This window comes from Rhinoderma darwinii, chromosome 4, assembly GCF_050947455.1.
Source record: "Rhinoderma darwinii isolate aRhiDar2 chromosome 4, aRhiDar2.hap1, whole genome shotgun sequence".
In the NCBI taxonomy this organism is placed as follows: Eukaryota; Metazoa; Chordata; class Amphibia; order Anura; family Rhinodermatidae; genus Rhinoderma; species Rhinoderma darwinii.
This window is the reverse complement of record NC_134690.1, coordinates 385639095-385658313: the sequence shown is the minus strand read 5'-3', so window position 1 is coordinate 385658313 and position 19219 is coordinate 385639095. Positions and strand designations below refer to the sequence as shown.

Below are 19219 nucleotides of genomic sequence, written 5' to 3'. Positions count from 1 at the left end.
TATGCAAAACGTATCCATAGAGCCTTATATACCCGTGTCTTTTAGGCCTTATTTACACGAGCGTGTGCATTTTGCGCACGCAAAAAACACTGTGTTTTGCGTGCGTAAAAGGCACTTAACAGCTCCGTGTGTCATTAGCACGTGGTGCTTTTCTGTTTACATTCAGAGTTTGACTGCTGTTGCGCGAATCACGCAGTTCGCACGGATGTGCTTCCGTGCGGCATGCGTGGTTTTCACGCACCCATTGACTTCAATGGGTGCGTGATGCGCGAACAGCGCACAAATAAAGGACATGTCATGCGTTTCACGCAGCGGACATACGCTGCGTGAAAATCACGGACTGTCTGCACTGCCCCATAGACTAATATAGGTCCCTGCGACGCGTGTAAAAATCACGCGCGTCGCACGGACGTATAACACGCTCGTGTAAATGAGCCCTTAGACATACATTGAGGAGAATTGCGTTGTCATAGCTTTTTTTTTACTGTATAGAATAGCTTAGTAGGCCACGCTGAAGCCTCCATTAAAGACTGTATACTGCACTTTTTTTTTTTAAATAAGCCCCTATGGACTACGTATGCCAGTGTGTGCCTATACATGGCATACGTCGGAGCCTTCCATAGGCGCTGTGCATTGGAAAATACTCCTGACGTTTACTTCCGAAGAAAGGCAATTACGTAATGTGAATAGAACCATACCTGCACTGATAGCTTGCACTATCAGGACAGGTGAGACATTTCTGCTGCAGTTGGTAATGTCTTTATATATTTCCCGCTGCTTATATAGCGCCAACATATTCTGCTGTGCTGTACCGAGATTGTCACCATTCACAGATGTCTCAATCGAAATCCTCTAATTTAGTCAATTAACTATCAGTATATTTTTTGGGGTGTGGTAGGAAACTGGAGAATCTGGAGGAAACCCACGCAAAAACGGGGAGAACATACAAACTCCATACAGATACCACAGTTCTCACACTGAGCCACCATGCCATCAATTCAGATCACAGTAGATTGGATGCAACTGTGGCAAACTCTCTCCAGTGAGAAGAATTAGGTCATAAACGTTCACTTCCTCATGTGCGAACAGGTGCTTTCAATAAAGTTGTAGCAGAGAAAAAAAAAAGAAAAAAAGAAGGAAGAGGAAAAAAAAAAGGGGGGGGAGTGGGCGTGGTTACGGTCCAGATAGCTGGGCGGTGCAGCAGCAGCAGGAGGAGGGCGGCGCTGACAGAGGCGGGAGCGGCAGGAGGAAGAGGAGCAACCACATACACTGCACTGTGCACGGCTCGGCGCACACTGACCGGCTATACACACACGCAATACGTGTCCACTGACTCCTGTGTGCGGACTGAATGAGAGAGACTCCCCAGCTCAGCCCCATCCAGGAAGGCGCCGCGTCCTACCCGCCGGCCGCAGCTATACGGGACTCGCACACGACTGGGAGCCAGCACAAGATGGACGGGTTCGCCGGCAGCTTGGGTGAGTGGAGCGGCTGCTGCATGTGTAGTGTGTACAGGTGTGGGACGTGTAGTGACGGGGGATGTGACCTGTCACTGCAGACACAGGAGGAAGCACTGAAGCCTGTGTGTGTATATATAATGTATACACTCTGTAATTGCTGCCCAGACCTGTGCGTGTACAGGTTGTATATAGTGTCACTTGTATACACACGCCAGGCGGTAGTAATGGATGACGTAGGAAGCTCTGCGTGTATATGTGTGGGTTCTGGTAGGAAGTTTGTGTGTGTGTGTATATATATATATATATATATTTCCTGTTGCTATTTTACACACTGGAAACTGTCTAAAAGTACAACCTGTCTTTTTCCCATAGCGACCAATCACCGCTCAGCTTTTATTTCTCGAACCTCCCTACAATCTTGGTAGCTGCTCTGTGATTGGCTGCTATAGACCACAAGAGAAGAGGCCCATTGTCGCCTTTCACAGTCCTGCAGTTTGATGTCGTATCTCTCTATCACGTCTTTAGTCCCAGGACCCCAGTGCTACAAGGTGACAGTGCTAACCTGCAAGCCAACCCACGTGTGTCAGTAAAAAATTGCAGCTGTCACCAAATTTCTAAATTTCCCCCCCATGTGATTTGTGCAGGTTGTTGTACAGTCTTGTGATGTCTGTATAAGGCTCTGGTCACATTGGCGTCTGCTTCCTGTTGCTTCTTGATGACTAGGATAGTGTATAGTCACCTGCATTATTCTTATAAAAATCCTGGAAACAATGGATAATATAAATCAGTGGGGTCTGGTATGAATAGAAGCTGATACCTGAGGAATATACAGCAGAGCCGCAGTCCCCGTGTAGCCCCAGCTTTACTGTTATAAGTGTCAGACCGGTCCGTAACTCTATCACAACTTGTATGTTTGTCGCTATGATCGTCGGGTAGTAGAGTAACACTATTACTAGTCAGGCCTTATTCACACGACAGTCTTACGTCTGATATACGGGCTGCATTTCCCGGACCGAACACCGTTCAGGGATTTGGGCTCCTGCCAGCATAGTTCTCTATGGCGCTGTGAGTCACTGCCTCTCCGTGGAAATACTGTCCCGTAATACATGTTTTTAGTACGGGACAGTATTCCCGTGGGAAGCCAGGGATACCTAGCGTCATACATAACTAAGATGGTAGGAGCCTCGACTCCCTGAACTGTGTTCGTTCTGGGAAATGCGTCCGACATGCGGTATAACACGGTCGCGTGCATGAGGCCTTAGATAAAATGAATGCCACTACAACTTTATCAGCAGCATTTTACATAAGATCTCGGGTTGATGTCATTGGTCCTCCCCTCCCCCTCTCTACTACATGACCTAATAGAAATGAATAAAAATCACCCGGAGATCACCCAACAACTTATATCTATTCAGTTGCTGCGTATAATGGGGCTCTGTACGCCTGTGACCAGTAACACATCCGTATCTCCTCCGGACCATGGCCTGAGATGTCACCGACCAGACAGCGACCCACACGTTGTAGTGTGAGCAAAGAAATGCCCGTAACAGGGTCTAGAAGTATTGCCCTTTAATGTTTATCTACTATGGCATGTGAGCCATTGCATCCTAATGTCATGTCTTAGAGCGATGAAGGGGTTAACGTTTGAATTGCATTTGTTGTATTGGGGCACCTACTCTTACACCTAAAGGAGCTTAAGATACACCATTCTAAATCAATATAAATTAAGGGGGTTTTCCAGTCTCTAAAATTTGATGGCCTATCCTCCGTATAGGCCATCAATAGCTGATGGGTTGGGGTCCGGCTCCCTGGACGCCTGCTGATCAGCTGCTTCACCCTCATTTCTTCTTGCTCACTGTGAATCTTCAACATGTCTTAGTGGCGATTCACAGGTATTGCAGTTTTCTCCCATTAAAGTGAATGGTAAAACAACTTCCACTCTTCTGGGAAGACTCTACAAGATTTTGGGGCGTCTGTGGGAATTTGACCATTCATCCAGAAGAACATTTGAGGTTAGACATTGATTTTGGAGGAGGGGGTCTGGTTTGCAATCTCAATTCTAGTTCATGGGTGTTGGATGGGGTTGAGGTCAGTCAAGCTCTTCCACACTAAACTCAACCAGCCAGCCATGTCTTTATGGACCTCGTGCACTGGGACACAGTCATGCTGGAACAGGAAAGGGACGAACCCCAAACTGTTCCCACAAAGTTGGAAGCTACAATTTTCCAAAATGTCCTGGTATGCTGAAGCAGTAAGATTTCCCTTAAGGGTATGTTCACACGACAGCGTCCGTAACGGCTGAAATTATGGGGATGTTTCCGCCTGAAAACATCCCCGTAATTTCAGCCGTAACGGCATGTGCAGGCGCTTGAACGCCGCGTCCATTACGGATGTAATTGGCGCTGCTATTCATTGGAGTCAATGAATAAAGGCTCCAATTACGGCCAAAGAAGTGACAGGTCACTTCTTTGACGCGGGCGTCTATTTACGCGCCATCATTTGACGGCGGCGCGTAAATATACGCCTCGTGTGAACAGACAAACGTCAGCCCATTGCTTTCAATGGGCAGATGTTTGTCAACGCTATTGAGGTGCATTTTTCGGACGTAATTCGGGACAAAAACGCCCGAATTACATCCGTAATTAGTGTGTGTGAACATACCCTCACTGGAACTAAAGGGCCTACACCTAACCCTGAAAAACAACCCACAGCATTATCCCCCCGCCACCAGACGTTACAGCTGGCACAATGCAGGCAGGTAATGTTCTCCTGGCATTCACCAGACCCGTCCATCAGACCTCCAGATAGAGAAGTGATTCATCTCTCCACAGAACAGTTTCCACTCTTACAAGGACCCGTTCTATCACAAACGTTTGTAAAAGCGACTGCACGGTGAGGCGCTGGATTTATACACCTGTGGTAATGGGACTGAATGAAACACCTGAATACAATGATTAAGAGCTGTCCCAATACTTCTCTCCATCCTATAAATCACTACCTTGGGTTAGTAATCACTGTGAAGCGTGTCCATACATTTCTCAATGCAAGGAATAACCGCAACAGAATAATTTGCAAAAACTAGAAGTGCAAAACCCCAACAGGACTGGATCCAACAGTCCCCAACAACCATGCAAAAAAACGAAATCCAGGCAGCACATCCACGAAGGAACTTGTGTTATTAACCCATGCGACGTTTCAGCTCCTCAGCCTTTCTCAAGTTTCTCGACATTGCGGTCATGTCTGTGCTGCACCTGTGACGCATACACATGTATCTGTATATATCTCCTCACAAGGGTACATATCCTGTATATACACATCCTCTGCTCGCGGTGTGACTCCTGGACTATCATGGCATTTTCGGAAAGCAACTACCTCATGCTCTTGGTTCTCCTGCTCTTGATCTGTGGAGAGATCACTGGGGTTTTCCCACTAGAGACTTGATGGTTGGTTTATTGCGGAGAGGTGGTGGAACGTGTATGGTCACTCTATAGGGAAGTCTATAGGAATAGTCAAGGCTTTAATAGAGGGACAATGCACGTCACCTTCTCTGTCAGGAATAGATGATCTGTGGGGTCCCTACTAATCAGAAATGTAGGGAATATGGCTTGATTTGCGCTCAATGTCTCCTTTAAAGGGATTGTCCCATGATTTAATATTAGACTTCACTACAGAAAAGTGCATTTTAATTGAATTCTGCAATTTCATCTAGTCTATTGTATCAGTATGATTGCTTGCATTTATCTTGTGTACATGGATCTGTGCCAGCTTTTATGCATCAGTCAATAAGCAGCCATTATCTACATCATCCGCTTCAGATGTTGATCTCGATCGCTTCTAAAGTCATTTCCAGGTGCAGTAATTGTGACTTATTTACTCCTTTATTGCATGTTGCGCATTTAAAGCCGTAAAGTCTCGGCTGCTTATAGCCGCTATTATGATTAGTGTATGACAGAGGTGGCACAAAATATTTTTCGGTAGAGTAGAATTACTCCTCTTATCAAAGTGGTTGTCCAAGCACAGAAAAACATGGCTGCTTTCTTCCAAAAAAAAAAACCTGCCACACCTGTCCATAGATTGTCTGATATTGCAGCTCTGTCCCCTTTTACATTAATGGAACCCATGAAAATAATACATTTTATTTGCGGGACTGTTACCAATTGTTTCCTTTACATTCTAATCCAGACACTCTACCACTTTAGGCCCCAAAAATTAGTTAATACAAACCCTGGACTCCATAATTTAATTCATGCAGACCGCAGGGTTAAATAAGGACACCTGACTGTAGACCACAAAATTGCAGATGGGATTGGTTGGACACCCCCTGTCAGTGCAGAGCGGCTCCTTTCCTTACCATGCTGAACACTGGCCCCCACGGCTCTTTGGTGCTAGATGAGGGGATGACACGTTTGGATGGCAGACATTGGGGTACAGGACTGGAGAAAGACCAGGAGGGCATGGCTAATTTCATTGCTCGCCACCCATGCGGTCACATCCTCTTCTCATAAGAACTAAAGAGAATTCATGTTTGTCCTCACAGATATACATGCGACTTATTTCAAAGCGTACCGTTGCCTTGACAGGCGTCAATGATGCCAGTGGTAGTCTCTCAACCTCTAGTAAATGGATGTATAGGCTGTTATTGATACGATCTATACACGGCAGGACGCTTTAGTGGCAGCCATGATGCTAGATGACAGCGCCATTGATCCCAAATGTCCATGTATTGCAATCCCAGAACTGAGTAAAACCTGAGCATTCACTGAACTATTTAGTCCAATACCACATAAGATCATATATTTTGTAAGGTTTTGAACTTTCTCCAGTCTCTCGACACATTTACTGTTCTCTCCCTAGCGGCAAAGCTTTTCATGACCCAGTTTTCAATGTCTTTGCCTACTCAGCAAAAGAGAATTGTCTGGTCGTTTGCCATTTCCACACGTGATCTCAGTTCCCTCCAGCTTTTCACCAGCAAAGTTTCTAAAACACTTAATCTTTTCTACTGATTCAACAAACTTTTGGCTCAAAACCCTGCGAGTTCGATGCCGATGTGAGCGAAGATTGTGAGGTGCACTTGAATTCCTTCAGTTTTTATGTTTCACTTAAAGGGGTTGTCTGCATTAGAAAATATATATCAAAAGGCCGATTAGGAGATCTTGACCTAATGGATGGGGATCTCCCTTTCTGGACCCTCCTCTATTAGCCAGAGCACGGAGTAGCTACAGAACCCAGAATATCTGTTCATTATAAGGACCGTTAATTTCAATGAGAACTGTGTAATACTCAATTTCTCCTGTGGTGGCGCTACAGGGAAATTAAACACTTGCTCCCAGGTTCCACCATAGATTAGACGATCGCTTGAGTCGCAGGAGCCTTGTATGAGACGGTGAGGGGGGACTTCTGACTATTTTGGAATCTCTTTCGGCCACATGCACACTATCCGTATTACGTGCGGATTTGCCGCACAGATTTTCCTGTGGCAAAATCGCGGTGTCATGCAGTACCAGCAAAGGAAATGAGATTTCAAGTAATCTCATATACACGTTGCAGAATTTTTTTCACCCGTAAAATGCGTTTCCACCTCAGAATTGTGTGTTTAAAAATCAGCAGCACAAATACCGTGCCTATTTCCACATCAAAATGTAAAAACTACACACAAAACAGAATTAAAGGGTTATTCGTGAAATGTCAGAAGTTTTGATTAGTAGGGGTACGAATACTGATCTCACCACTGATCACTAAAATGAAGTGCCAGAAGAGCTCGGACTAGCGCTGTGCCTCTGTTATCGGCGGTTGAGTGTACAGGCTCAATAGAAAGTCTGTCTGTACATGGCTCGCTCTACTTTCCATGGAAAGCTGATCAGAAACTAAGCTGCCCAGCGCTCACCCAAGCACTTCTGCCGCTTCATTTTAATGATCGTTTAACGATCCTCGCCGATCAAAACTTCTGACATGTCAAGTTTTTGAAAGTTAGTTGCCCTTTAAATGCAAATTTTATCTGCAGAATTACATGTTTTCCTTCAGATTTGATCTGAGTTTTCTTTATGTAATTACGCAACTTGTTCATGTAGCCTCAGACACTAACGTGGACATAGCTGTGGCACAATAGAGCAAGGAAAAAAAATGGAGCCAATGTATAATTTTTTTCACACTAACATTTTTAGAACTAGAAGACATTTTTGGTAAATAGCAGTCTGTATTGTCAGCCGCCTCCGGGGCTCGAGCTGGTAATAGTCGTGTTAACGTCTTGTTGATTTCTGGACTGATTTCACAGCCTGGTTTCTTGATGCGTTCAGTGGTTTTACACATTTTCGAGTTTTATTCTGTTTCTATGGCAGAGGCTGGAATCTGGATGTGAGTCTTCAAGGTTCAATATAAATAATGAAGATTAAAAGGGCACCAAAATGAAAATGTAATGAGTCCTGTCTGAGTAGATTAACATCAGCTGGGATATAATAATGCTACTCCCTTATACATGATAAAAGCCGCTGTAAAGTGCAGCCACCGCCTCCATCAGGATTTTCTATTAACTACCTGTGTATCATCCGAGCTGTATATTGTACAGGTTCATACAATCCCATCTCATACATCTTCCAAGTTTTGCCGCTGGCACTTTCTGTAAATAACTGGAACGAGATTCAATTACACAGAATATCCTGCAGTTCATAGGAGGGAAATAAAAATAAGTGGTTTCTGGTGTGAGAACAGTCCCACGAACAGTCCTAGCAACCTGGAGAGGAAAGTAAGATTTTTGAACGTCAGACCAGTGGCGGCTCAAAATCCGGGTGACTACGGCAAAGGTGAATGTACCGACATCAGGGCTATACAAGTGATAAGCAGTGTTACGTGGAAGGCTCCGTTCACACTACCGTAGTTTCCCGTTTAGGTCTCTTCGGTCAGGGGGAGACGACCGAAAATCCAAACCGGAATGTATCGCTTCTGTTTGAATTATAATTGATGTCAATGGCAAGACTTTTGTTTGCTAGGTTTCAGTTTTTCGTATGTAAGCAAAAGTGCTGCAGACTACACTTGCTTCTGTGGAAAAGATGGAAACCTAGCGAACGGGATCCAACTGAAACAAAATTACCATTGATATCAATGTGATTCAAACAGAAGCGATGCTTTCCGGTTTGGATTTTCGGTTATCTCTTCCTCTGACCGAAGAGACCTAGATGGGAGGCAACGATAGTGTGAACTTAGCCTTACGCTTTTTAGGTCCTTTCATTGCTTTGTACAGATATAGCAGGTGGCAGATTGTCAGCGGACATCTGTCGTTTGTCTCTTTAATGCATTCTGGCACTTTAAAGCAAATCTGTCATGGCAGACGGCCTCCCCTCCATATGGTGACGAGTGTGCCGTAGCTCCCATTCATCTCAAGTTAAAATTTGCAGATCTCTTAAGTGTATAGGTAAATGATACGCCTCCTTACATCATATATACCTAATCTGTCTATGGTTTCCTTCTTCAAATGGTCTGAAAACGCAGCTAATGTTAGTCTATGGACACACTAATTAATAAATACATACACACACTCCGTGTAAATAATATAAATTCCAGTGACGTGTGCAAGTATTTTCCCCATAGAAGTCAAAGGGGACCTGACCATTTTAGTCCATATTTTCTATTGATGACGTGCATGTACCGTACTCGTTGAAAACCACTTCTATTTTTTATTTTTTTTTTCCTCTGACAACGTGTAGAGTAAAATTAGCAGGATTAGTTAATCCCAAAAATCCAGTGATTACATCTTCAAATCTGCATTACGAACTAGAGCTGGCACACTTGTACTGTATATCCAAGTAAACTGTGTTGCACTGAACTGCCGTTCTTCTGGCTGTACATGTTTCTGCCACCAGATGGCATGTGCTGACCTAATGCATCGCCATCAAATCCTGCAGTAATAATGAATCATCAATACTCATTCCTCGTCCCGCTATAGTTTGGTGTAATGCTTTATTATTCTATGCTGTACGATGTCGAAAAATTGCATAAGGTACATTTGACCACTACATACAACTGTACCTCGGATCACTAAGGTATTCTTTCGGCCCTGAAATGTCTGCAATAGCTGAACCTCTCTAGTTATGCACCACCTGTCTTTATTTTTATTTACTTTTTTGATACTGTGTAGAATGTTTTATTTAGTAACTATTTTATGGTCGTGTTATTAACCCGTTAGTGACCGCCAATACGCCTTTTAACGGCGGCCACTAACTGGCTTTATTCTGATGCATATGCCTTTTTACGGCACTGCATCAGGATAAAGTAAACAGAGCAGGGAGCGTCAAATCTCCCTGCTCTCGGCTGCCAGAGGTAGCTGAGGGCTGGGGGCGTCCCTGCTCTGCCGGGTGAGATCGATATAAGTATCGATCTCGCCCGTTTAACCCCTCAGATGCGGTGCACATTAGCGAGCACCGCATCTGAGTGGTTTTGGAGAGAGGGAGGGAGCTCCCTCTCTCTCCCACCGACACCCGGCGATACGATCGCCGAGTGTCTGTCTCGAATGGCAGCCGGGGGTCTAATAAAGGTCCCCAGGTCTGCCTGGAGCGAATGCCTGCTAGATCATGCCGGAGGCATGACCTAGCAGATGCCTGTCCGTTTTAAACAAAAGTATTGCAGTGTATTATAATAGCGATCGGAGAATCGCATAGTGAAGTCCCCTAGTGGGACTAGTAAAAAAAAAAGTTTAATAAAGTTAATTTAAAAAAAATGTGAAAAAAATGAAAAACTCACCTTTTCCCCTTACAAAATGCTTTACTATTATAAAACCAAAATAAAGTAAAAAAGTTACACATATTTGGTATCGCTGCGTCCGTAACGACCCCGACTATAAATGTATAACATTATTTAACCCGCATGGTGAACGCCGTAAAAAATTTAATAAACTGGAAAAATTGCTGTTTTCTGTGAATCCTGACTTAAAAAAAATTTGATAAAAAGTGATCAAAAAGTCGCATCTACTCCAAAATAGTACAAATAAAAACTACAAGTCTTCCCGCAAAAAAGCCTTCTTACAACTGCATCGGCGAAAAAAAACAAAACGTTACGGCTCTTCAAATATGGAGACACAAACAAATAATTTTGAAAAAAAAAGCGTTTTTACTGTGTAAAAGTAGAAAAACATACAAAAACTATACAAATTTGGTATCGTTGCAATCGGAACAACCCGCTGTATAAAGTTATTGTTATTTATATCACACGGTAAACGGCGTAGCTTTAAGACTCGAAAAAGTGTGGTGAAATTTCATGTTTTTTTTCTATCCCCCCCCCCCCCCAAAAAAAAAAAAAAGTTAATCAAAAAATATGTACCTCAAAATGATGCTATTAAAAAATACAACTTGTCCCGCAAAAAACAAGACCTTATACAGCTATGTTGACGGAAAAATAAAAGTTATAGCTCTTGGAATGCGACGATGGAAAAATTTAAAAAATGGCTTGGTCATTAAGGGGTTAAATAATATTGCATGAGGTACATGTGTTATCATAAAAGGGGTTGTATGAGATTGGAAAAACGTGGCTACTTTCCTCCAGAAATCACTGCTGTTGACCATGGGCTCACTTTGGTTTTGCAGCATAAATCCATTAAAGTGAGTAAGGCTGAGCTGCAATACCAGGCACCGCCTATGGTCTAAAGTGGAGCTATTTCTTGACTAACGCAGCCATGTGTTTTTAATCTCGTACCACCTCTCAATTTGCTCTGACATGGCCACAATTTCCAACTAAAACAAAAAATAACTAAGGCAATGGAGCTTGTCCTGCGCTTCACTTAACTAGATCTCTGAGAAATCTTGTTTGGAATAAGCAGACCAAGCCCCCGACCGTTCTTGCTCCCACGTCCTTCAGAAGCCAAAAACTGGCCGTGGCATTCTGCAAAAACATAGAATTGGCCGCGTCGTATTAAATGAATAGAGACGTACGCTTTGTGTAACTTAGACTGGACTTTGTTCAAAAGACAGAACAGACTGCCTTTGTCTAATATCGATTTCTTTACATTTTCTTAAAGTTCCAGCTAGGGCTGGGCAGTTTATCGAAATTCAGCGCAATTAATCGTTGTCATCTTGCCAATTTTGGTTTTATCAATTATTTTTCCCCGGTTTAAACTGTATCTGCATTTTCAGGCTGCAGATACAGTTGTATCCAATAGTGGCGCAGCGAGCTGTAAGGGCCCTCTGCTTTACCATTCACTATGTATCGCCGGACACGAGGCAGTGACGTCATCGCGCCTGTCTGTGCCCTGCTGCACAGACCGGAGGGGCAGTAATTTCCTCCAATCATAGTTAGGGGAGTATGTATATTATTTTATCAGGCACTATTGGGGGCACCTGTGTGGGCATTATACAGCATGTGGAAAGCAATGGGGGACTTTATACTTTGTGGGGGCAGTTAATGGGGCATTATACCGTGTAAGGGCAGCTGTAGGGGCACTATACTGCATGGAATTTAGTATAATGCCCCTATAACTATGTAGAGGCAGCTGTGTGGGGGGGGGGCAGTTATGGGGCCATTCTACTGTGGCGTTATGCTGTGTGGGGAGCACTATGGGAGCAATATACTGTGTGGCAGTGTTGGGTATATTCTATACAGCAGGCTCAAGGGGTAAATATGAGTTTAATGGCACAGCATTGAAATAGGGGGCATGGAATGCAAAAGGGGGGTGGTCTAAATAATCGTAGTCAAGGTTACATGTTCAATTAATCATGATTTTGAGGTTGTCATTTCCCAGCCCTAGTTCCAGCTCAGTGCGGTTTATGTTAGACGTGGATGAGATATAGATAGCAGGTTTAGATGAAATGGGCCATGACGTCTTGACTAGAAGCTGTGAAGGATTAGGCCTATAGGTTTTCCATGGTTGCAGCTTTATCCGCAGACCAACTTTGTAGTGATAGAAATAAACTCTCCTCCTCACTTTGGTCTTTTCCCCCTTTTGCATGGAAACTTCCAGGTTTTTCCTTTGGTGCATTTGGGAAGAGCGTCCAGTGTAATGAGCTCTGCGATCCCTCATCCAGATCACTTCTATTTACAGCCGGAAAGATGTAATTGTATTGGATGTGCAGTTCTCTCTAGTGAAGCTGTCCGATGAGACGACCTGTGTATTAGAGGAGAGGTAATCTGGTTAGAGCCGCTACCTGTGAGCCACGTGTCTCAGCTTTCTCCGACTGCCAGGGATTCCTGTCTCCGCTTCAAACCTTAACAAATGTTCGTCTTGCCAAGAATTGCACTTGCTGTTTATTTCCAGAACGTTATCGTAATTCTTCTTTTTCAAAGGTTTCTGCTGTTCTGACCCTGGCGGATCTGTAGGATGTGTGGACGGGAGACACCTGACACCACTGCCTTCTATGTACTGCGGCCTGCTCAGTGCCATGAGGCTCGGTTCATGGGGTCTTCACCTCCCCCCCTTTATATAACCAAGAGAGAACAGATCCCTTAAAGCAGACAAGAATGTTAAACAGAAAGAAATGTGAAAACTGAATTCATGTCTGAGAACCAGTCACAAGTGCAGGTCCCATAGGTGCAAAGCAGATGGACCAACTCACAGGGATTATCCCTTAGCTTAGAAGGGTGGGGGGGGGGTCATTTTTGAAGTGATTATGTCCAGATTTGGGAATTGTTTTGAAGAAGGGTTTAGCTAAAGGACTCCATGTCATACACAAGCCTCGTCCGGTTTATCACTATCCCATCGATGGGCAAACAATGTTATAAGGTGACCTGATCAGAGACCACCGCAGAAGGCTGCCGGCTGTGTGTCCGGGGAATCCATGTCTAGCCAGACCCTTTCCCTGCAGCAGCCATCCATGTAAGGCCACCAGAGTCTTAAGATATTGTCCATGTTTACCACTTTTAAAACGAGTGCCGATCGACAATGCAGCTTGTCGTTCGCGCTCGTTGCTCCCCTTTAAAGCGGAGCAATAATAGTTTAGTACAGGGATGAATGATCGTTACAACGATCGCTGGTTCCCACGCATTTGAATCGTGTCGGCAGCACGTCTCCCGATTTACACATGTTCTGCTGACTACAAGAATATTTATTGCTGTATAAACGATACGATCAACCGATGAATCAGTGTTTGGTCGTCGTTCGGCTGATCTTTCCCGTTTACACAGGGTGATGATCAGAAACGAGCGTTTGTATGTACACTCGTTCACCAAATATTGGTCTGTGTGTAAGGCCCTTCATAAAGCAACTCTCTGTTCTCGCTCATCGAGGGGTGTCGAGTAGGGGACCACCCACTATTGGGGCATGTGGATAATGGTTGTCTTTGTAACCACCCCTCTTTAATTTCTGGAACATTGCCTTAGTCCTCATGCACAAGGCCCGCGATTGCAGGCCGCATCTAATTTCCCAAAGTATGGGAGCACAGCCCGTAAAAAACGAAAAGTAGGGCGTTCTCCATAATTCCCGGCACGGACACCTATCTGTAGCGATATGGAAAGGTGTCTGCGGCCAATAGAACCGGGCGGGTCCGTAAAAGCGCAGCGTGCGTGTGTTTGTGTTCCACTTGATAAACCTGGGCACAAACCGTTTTTTTTCAGTTGATTGTAATACTTTTAGTTTTGTAACATAAGTCAGTGTCCCCCCCCATCAATTGCTAGAATGAAAGGAGCCCGACACTTACACACACACCCCAGATCCTATTTGGAGATTTTTTTTTTAAATTGCAGATACCTCCAAATCAAAAGCTGAAGAGGCTCCCGTATGCCCAACTATCACTGACCGTCCACTGTCAAACGTTTTACATGTCCGTATGATACATCAAAAAGTTTAGCCAAAAATAACTCCACTGGTGAGACTTGTGGCCATTAATAACCCCACATTGTGTCTGTATATGCTGCTGCGAGTATTTAGTAGTCTGGGGGAGGGGAGTTTTTCCACCTTTCCTCTACTTTTCCAAGTCACTCTCTTGCAGTTTGGTGCCGGCACTAAGGCCAGGTGTGAAAGGGCCCTTTGGTAAACATTGGCCCGGCATCACAAGGCTCATACTGTAGTGGAGCTGAGCGTGCGGGTGAATTCTTGCCCTTTCTCCGAGTATTGCACGCACTGTACTGTTTACTGTTCCATGCCATTTACAAAGAACAGGAGACGGGTGACAAGGTGAGCACAGATGGCTGGAGCTGACTTCACTGTTCCAGGATCTGGCAAACATTACAGCTGTATGTGTGATCGCCACTGAGCCAGCTCATGGATCTACAAATGGCTTATACGTTTCCCATATATCAGTAACCCAGTGTGCTGGACATCTGCTGTATACTGTTCAGTCTACCGAGTGGACAGTTGTTTCAGATATATTAACCTTGGTGGGGGTCTAACTTTTTGGTGCAATTTTTGAAACGCAAGTCTTAATAAATGGATATTGACTCTAAAATAAAATACCTGAAAATATAAGACCCTAAGTTGTAACATTCAGCTTTTTCAGTTATTGTGGTCTCCTACATTTTGCTTCTATGGAAGAACGTAATTGTTACCCAACCACAGTCCTGAACCCCCTGGTATTCAGTAGAGCGTTTTCAGGTAGAAACCCTGACATATAATCGCACAATCTGAGGCCTCATGCACACGGACCGTAAAAACACCCGTTATTGCGGGTCGTAATTACGACCCGCAATAACGGGCTCATAGACTTTTGTTAGCCACGGGTACCTTCTCGTTTTCTCACGAGAAGGTGCCCGTGCCGTTAAAAAAAATAGAACATGTTCTATTCTATTTTACGGGCCGTGCTGCTATACTTTATAATGACAGCACGGCTCGCAAAAGCGGCCGGCCATGCCCGCCCGTGCTCGTAATTACGAGCACGTTCGTGTGCATGAAGCCTGACACGGCTTAGGGTAAGTCCAAACGTAGCGTAAATATTTTGCAACTGGTTTAGTTTCAGAAAATCCACAGCATAATACAGTAGCTACGAAGTGGATGAGATTTGAACAAATCTCCTCCACACACTGCATAAATGCTGAGCAGAAAAAACACTCAGAAATTGACCTGCGGTAATTTTATATATATTTTAATCCACAGCATGTCCACTGTATTTGCATAATCGCGGTTTGTTGTGCGTTTTCCCTATTGAATTCAATGGGGAGGTAAACCTGCAACAAATGGCAGAAAAGAAAAAAAAAAACAGAGAAAATAAATCTTATACTTACCCAAAAGTCTGTTAATGCCTCCTGGTATCCCGTTTCATCCCATGTGACCGCTGCAGCCCATCAGACTGCAGCGGTCACATGGGATGAAACGTCATCCCAGGAGGCCGGGCTGAGGGAGGCGTCACGGTGGCTGCTTAAGTATCAAACTTTTAATGTGCTGTTTTCCGCAGCAGATACCCCGGCCGTAAAACGACACCACAATTTGGTGCAGATTTTTCAGACAGAATTCCCTGTGACGCACAGGGCGGTTACGCTGTGTGCTTTTACGCAGTCTATCTGCCCTGTGTGAACATACCCTTATGGCCTCATGCACACGACCGTAGTGTTTTTCTGGTCTGCAAATTCCAGGACCGTGTTCCGTGAAATGTCCTCCGCAGTTCCATCCGTATGTAATCCGCAAAATGCGGATAAAAAAAAAAGCCTAGGTAAAACAGCATGACGACCGAACTCATTCCCGGTCGTCGCCTAGCAACACTTCTGCAAATCTGCAAACTGCAGTTGACAGACGGAGGTGTACCCGCATTTTCCACGGTCCCATTGACTTCTATGGGCATGTCCGCATCGAATTTGCGGGCCGTAATAAGACATGTCATGAGTTTGTGCGGCACGGATTTGCGGACATGCGGGGACCCGTGAAAACACGGATAGTGTGTATGGGCCCATAGAAATGAATGGGTCCGCAATTCTCCTGTGGATTTTCAGGGGAATTGCGGATGCAAAAACACGTTCGTGTGCATGGGGCCTTATGTTTGGCTGTATGTCCTGTTTCCTGTGCAGAAATACAATACAATGTATCAGAAGCCGGATTAAAAGCATTTCATTATATGTACTGTGGTTATGGATTATGAAATTACAGATTATCATCCTGAACCCCCCCCCGGGTGTTGAGCAGCACGATGACTAAGACGCTGTTCATTGTTCAGATGGTATGGACGCAACTAATTGCTTTTATATTTGTTCAATCGGGTTGAAGATCCACCCTGTGGCCACTTATGGTTTTCTATGTTGGTTTTATGATGACCTAGAAGGCATATTCTGTGCGCTTGGATGTGACTGTAGTCTCAATGGTTTTCTAATTTGCATCTGAATTGATTGTAAAACTTTTGTTCACTATTATCAGACACTTCAGAAGAGCGGCTGGACAGTTTTCTCGAATGTGACCTCAGAAAAATGGATATTGGTACATGTCTTCTAAAGGCTTTTATGAGTCTTTAGGAGTTATGAATCGCTGTTTCCATAAGTCCCATAGACTTCAATGGAGAGAGCTGTGCGTCCTTCTCTATTCAAGCTGTGGTCGGTCAGTTGCTGCCGGCCACCTCATTTGGCTTGTTCTTCTGACAGGTGGGGGTTCCAGAGGTGGGACCTCGACCTATGAGACCTCTTATATCCTATATTGTGGCTATGCTGTAAACTCTTGATTCGAATACCCTTAAAAACAACAAACTTTAGGGTTAGTGCCCCTTTAAATGTCTGGTGACCAATATTTAACCCATCTTCTAAATCCATCATTGAGACGATGTATCCCCAGCATTGTAGCCATAACTGACATGACTAGGATCTTAGCTCTGTGTTGATGACTGAGCAGTCACTAGAGGAACGTTGTAAATGTGGTTTATATTTCTCCTCTTTGCATTCATCTCCAGCCACATTAAAGAACCACTAAACCTAAAAGTTTTCTGCCTAAAGATTACAGCAGGGCGAGGAACAGGTGCAAAACATCGACACTTACTATAAGAACCGTCAATACTGTTTTTGCTTTGTCTAGTCCTTTTTACCCCTTAATGAGCGGGCCATTTTGCGCGTTAATGACCAATGATTATTTTTTTTTTTTTCTCACGGTTGCATTCCAAGAGTCGTAACTTTTTTTTTTATTTTTTTTTTTAATTCCGTCGATCTAGCCGTATAAGGGCTTTTTTTTTGCGGGACGAGTTGTATTTTGTGATGGCACCATTTTTAGACGCTTATAATATATAGATTAACTTTTATTAACTATTTTAGGAGAGAATTGGAAATAAGCAGCTATTCCAGGATTGATTTTCACGTTACAAATTTACACCGTTTACTATGCAGCGTAAATAACATGTTACCTTTATTCTATGGGTCGGCGCGATTACGGGGATACCAAATATGTAAAGGTTTTATGTTTTCCTATGTTTGCACAATAAAAACCCTTTTAGAAAAAAATTACTTGTTTGCATCGCCGCGTTCCAAGAGCCGCAACTTTTTATTTTTCATTTTTCAGTCAATGTGGCCATATGTGGGCTTGATTTTTGCGGGCCAAGGTGTAATTTTCATTAGTACTGTTTTGGGGTTCATAGTACTTATAGATTAACTTTATTACTTTTTTTTTTTTTTTAATGGGTCGAATGGGAAAAAAAGAAAATTGCGTGTTTTGTTTTTGGACACCATTCATCCGGCGGTTTAATTAAGGTGTTCATTTTATTTTTCAAGTTGTTACGATCGCGTGGATACCATATATGTATTACTTGTTTTGACACTTTTACTAAATAAACTTATTTTATTCTGCCTTTGTTAGGCCCCCGGCTGGAAACCCGACGGCGCCCTGCGATTTATTTGCGGGGCTGCCGATGGGGTGACAGAGGGAGCTCCCTCCCTCTGTCAAACACATTAGATGTTGCTATTGACAGCGGGGTTTAATGGGTTAAACTGCCAGAATCTGAGCGCGCTTCGATTACGGCCGTGCTCCTGCCGCTGATCGCGTGGGTACACTGGCAATACCCATGCGATCGGAGTACGGATATATCCGTCCTTTTGCGGGAAATAACTCCTGCACAGGACTGATATATCCGTCCTTCGTCGTAAAGGGGTTAAGGTCTTCCCCTTTTAGGTGTACGCTATATATAAATAGAGGCTTAGGCTACATTCACACGCGCTGTTATGCATCCGTGTGCTTTGCGAGTGGCATGCGTTCATGCACTCGCACAGCAGATCATTTTTTTTTTTTTTGAATTGATGCGCGAATTGCACATGGATGTGCATCCCACATAGATGTGCATCTGTGTGCGGGGATTTTTTTTTTTTTTCACGCACCCATTGACTTCAATGGGCGCCTTTGTGCGTGATAACGCACCAATATAGGACATGCAGTGAGTTTCACGCAACACTCTCGCTGCGTGAAAACTCCTGCATGTGTGAACGGCCCCATTGACATCAATGGGTCCGTGTGCTTCACGTGATTTCCATGCGCAGCACACGGACGTCATTCACGTTCGTCTGAATGAGCCCTTAGTTTTATCAGTTATATTAATTCTCTTGTGTTGGGTATTTGTAGCACGTACTGGTGGGGATGGGTGGCCAGTGACTGGGGAAACATTGTATTTGGTAGAATGGCTGCCTTCATGAGTGTTGCTTGCATCTTCGTTTTTTTTTCATTTTTGCGTTCCATAATACGCAGCCATTGTTTGAGGATTCTTACATGGATGGTTAAAACCGTGTTTTGCGGATGATAAACGTCTATGGAGAGAGTTTAGAATACGGATGCATCAGTATGTAGTTAATCCACGTGACCCCTACAGCCAATCACTGGCCTTGGTGATGCGCCGTGCAACGGAAAATCAACAGACGCAGCATAAATTGACAAGCTGCGAAATTAAATTCCAGACCGCAGG

The 19219-nt window shown here is 44.1% G+C and overlaps 1 protein-coding gene across 5 annotated transcripts in view; it reads left to right on the top strand.

The window, feature by feature from the left end:
* The first annotated feature begins 1204 nt into the window (after window positions 1–1204).
* Window positions 1205–19219, top strand: part of EML4 (EMAP like 4) — a 161715-nt gene continuing 143700 nt past the window's right edge. For all 5 annotated transcript variants that reach the window (XM_075863253.1, XM_075863252.1, XM_075863251.1 and 2 more), the window contains exon 1: window positions 1205–1478. In XM_075863253.1, coding sequence (XP_075719368.1) covers window positions 1352–1478 — 127 coding nt within the window. In that variant the 5' untranslated portion in view covers window positions 1205–1351. The remainder of the gene's footprint in view (window positions 1479–19219) is intronic.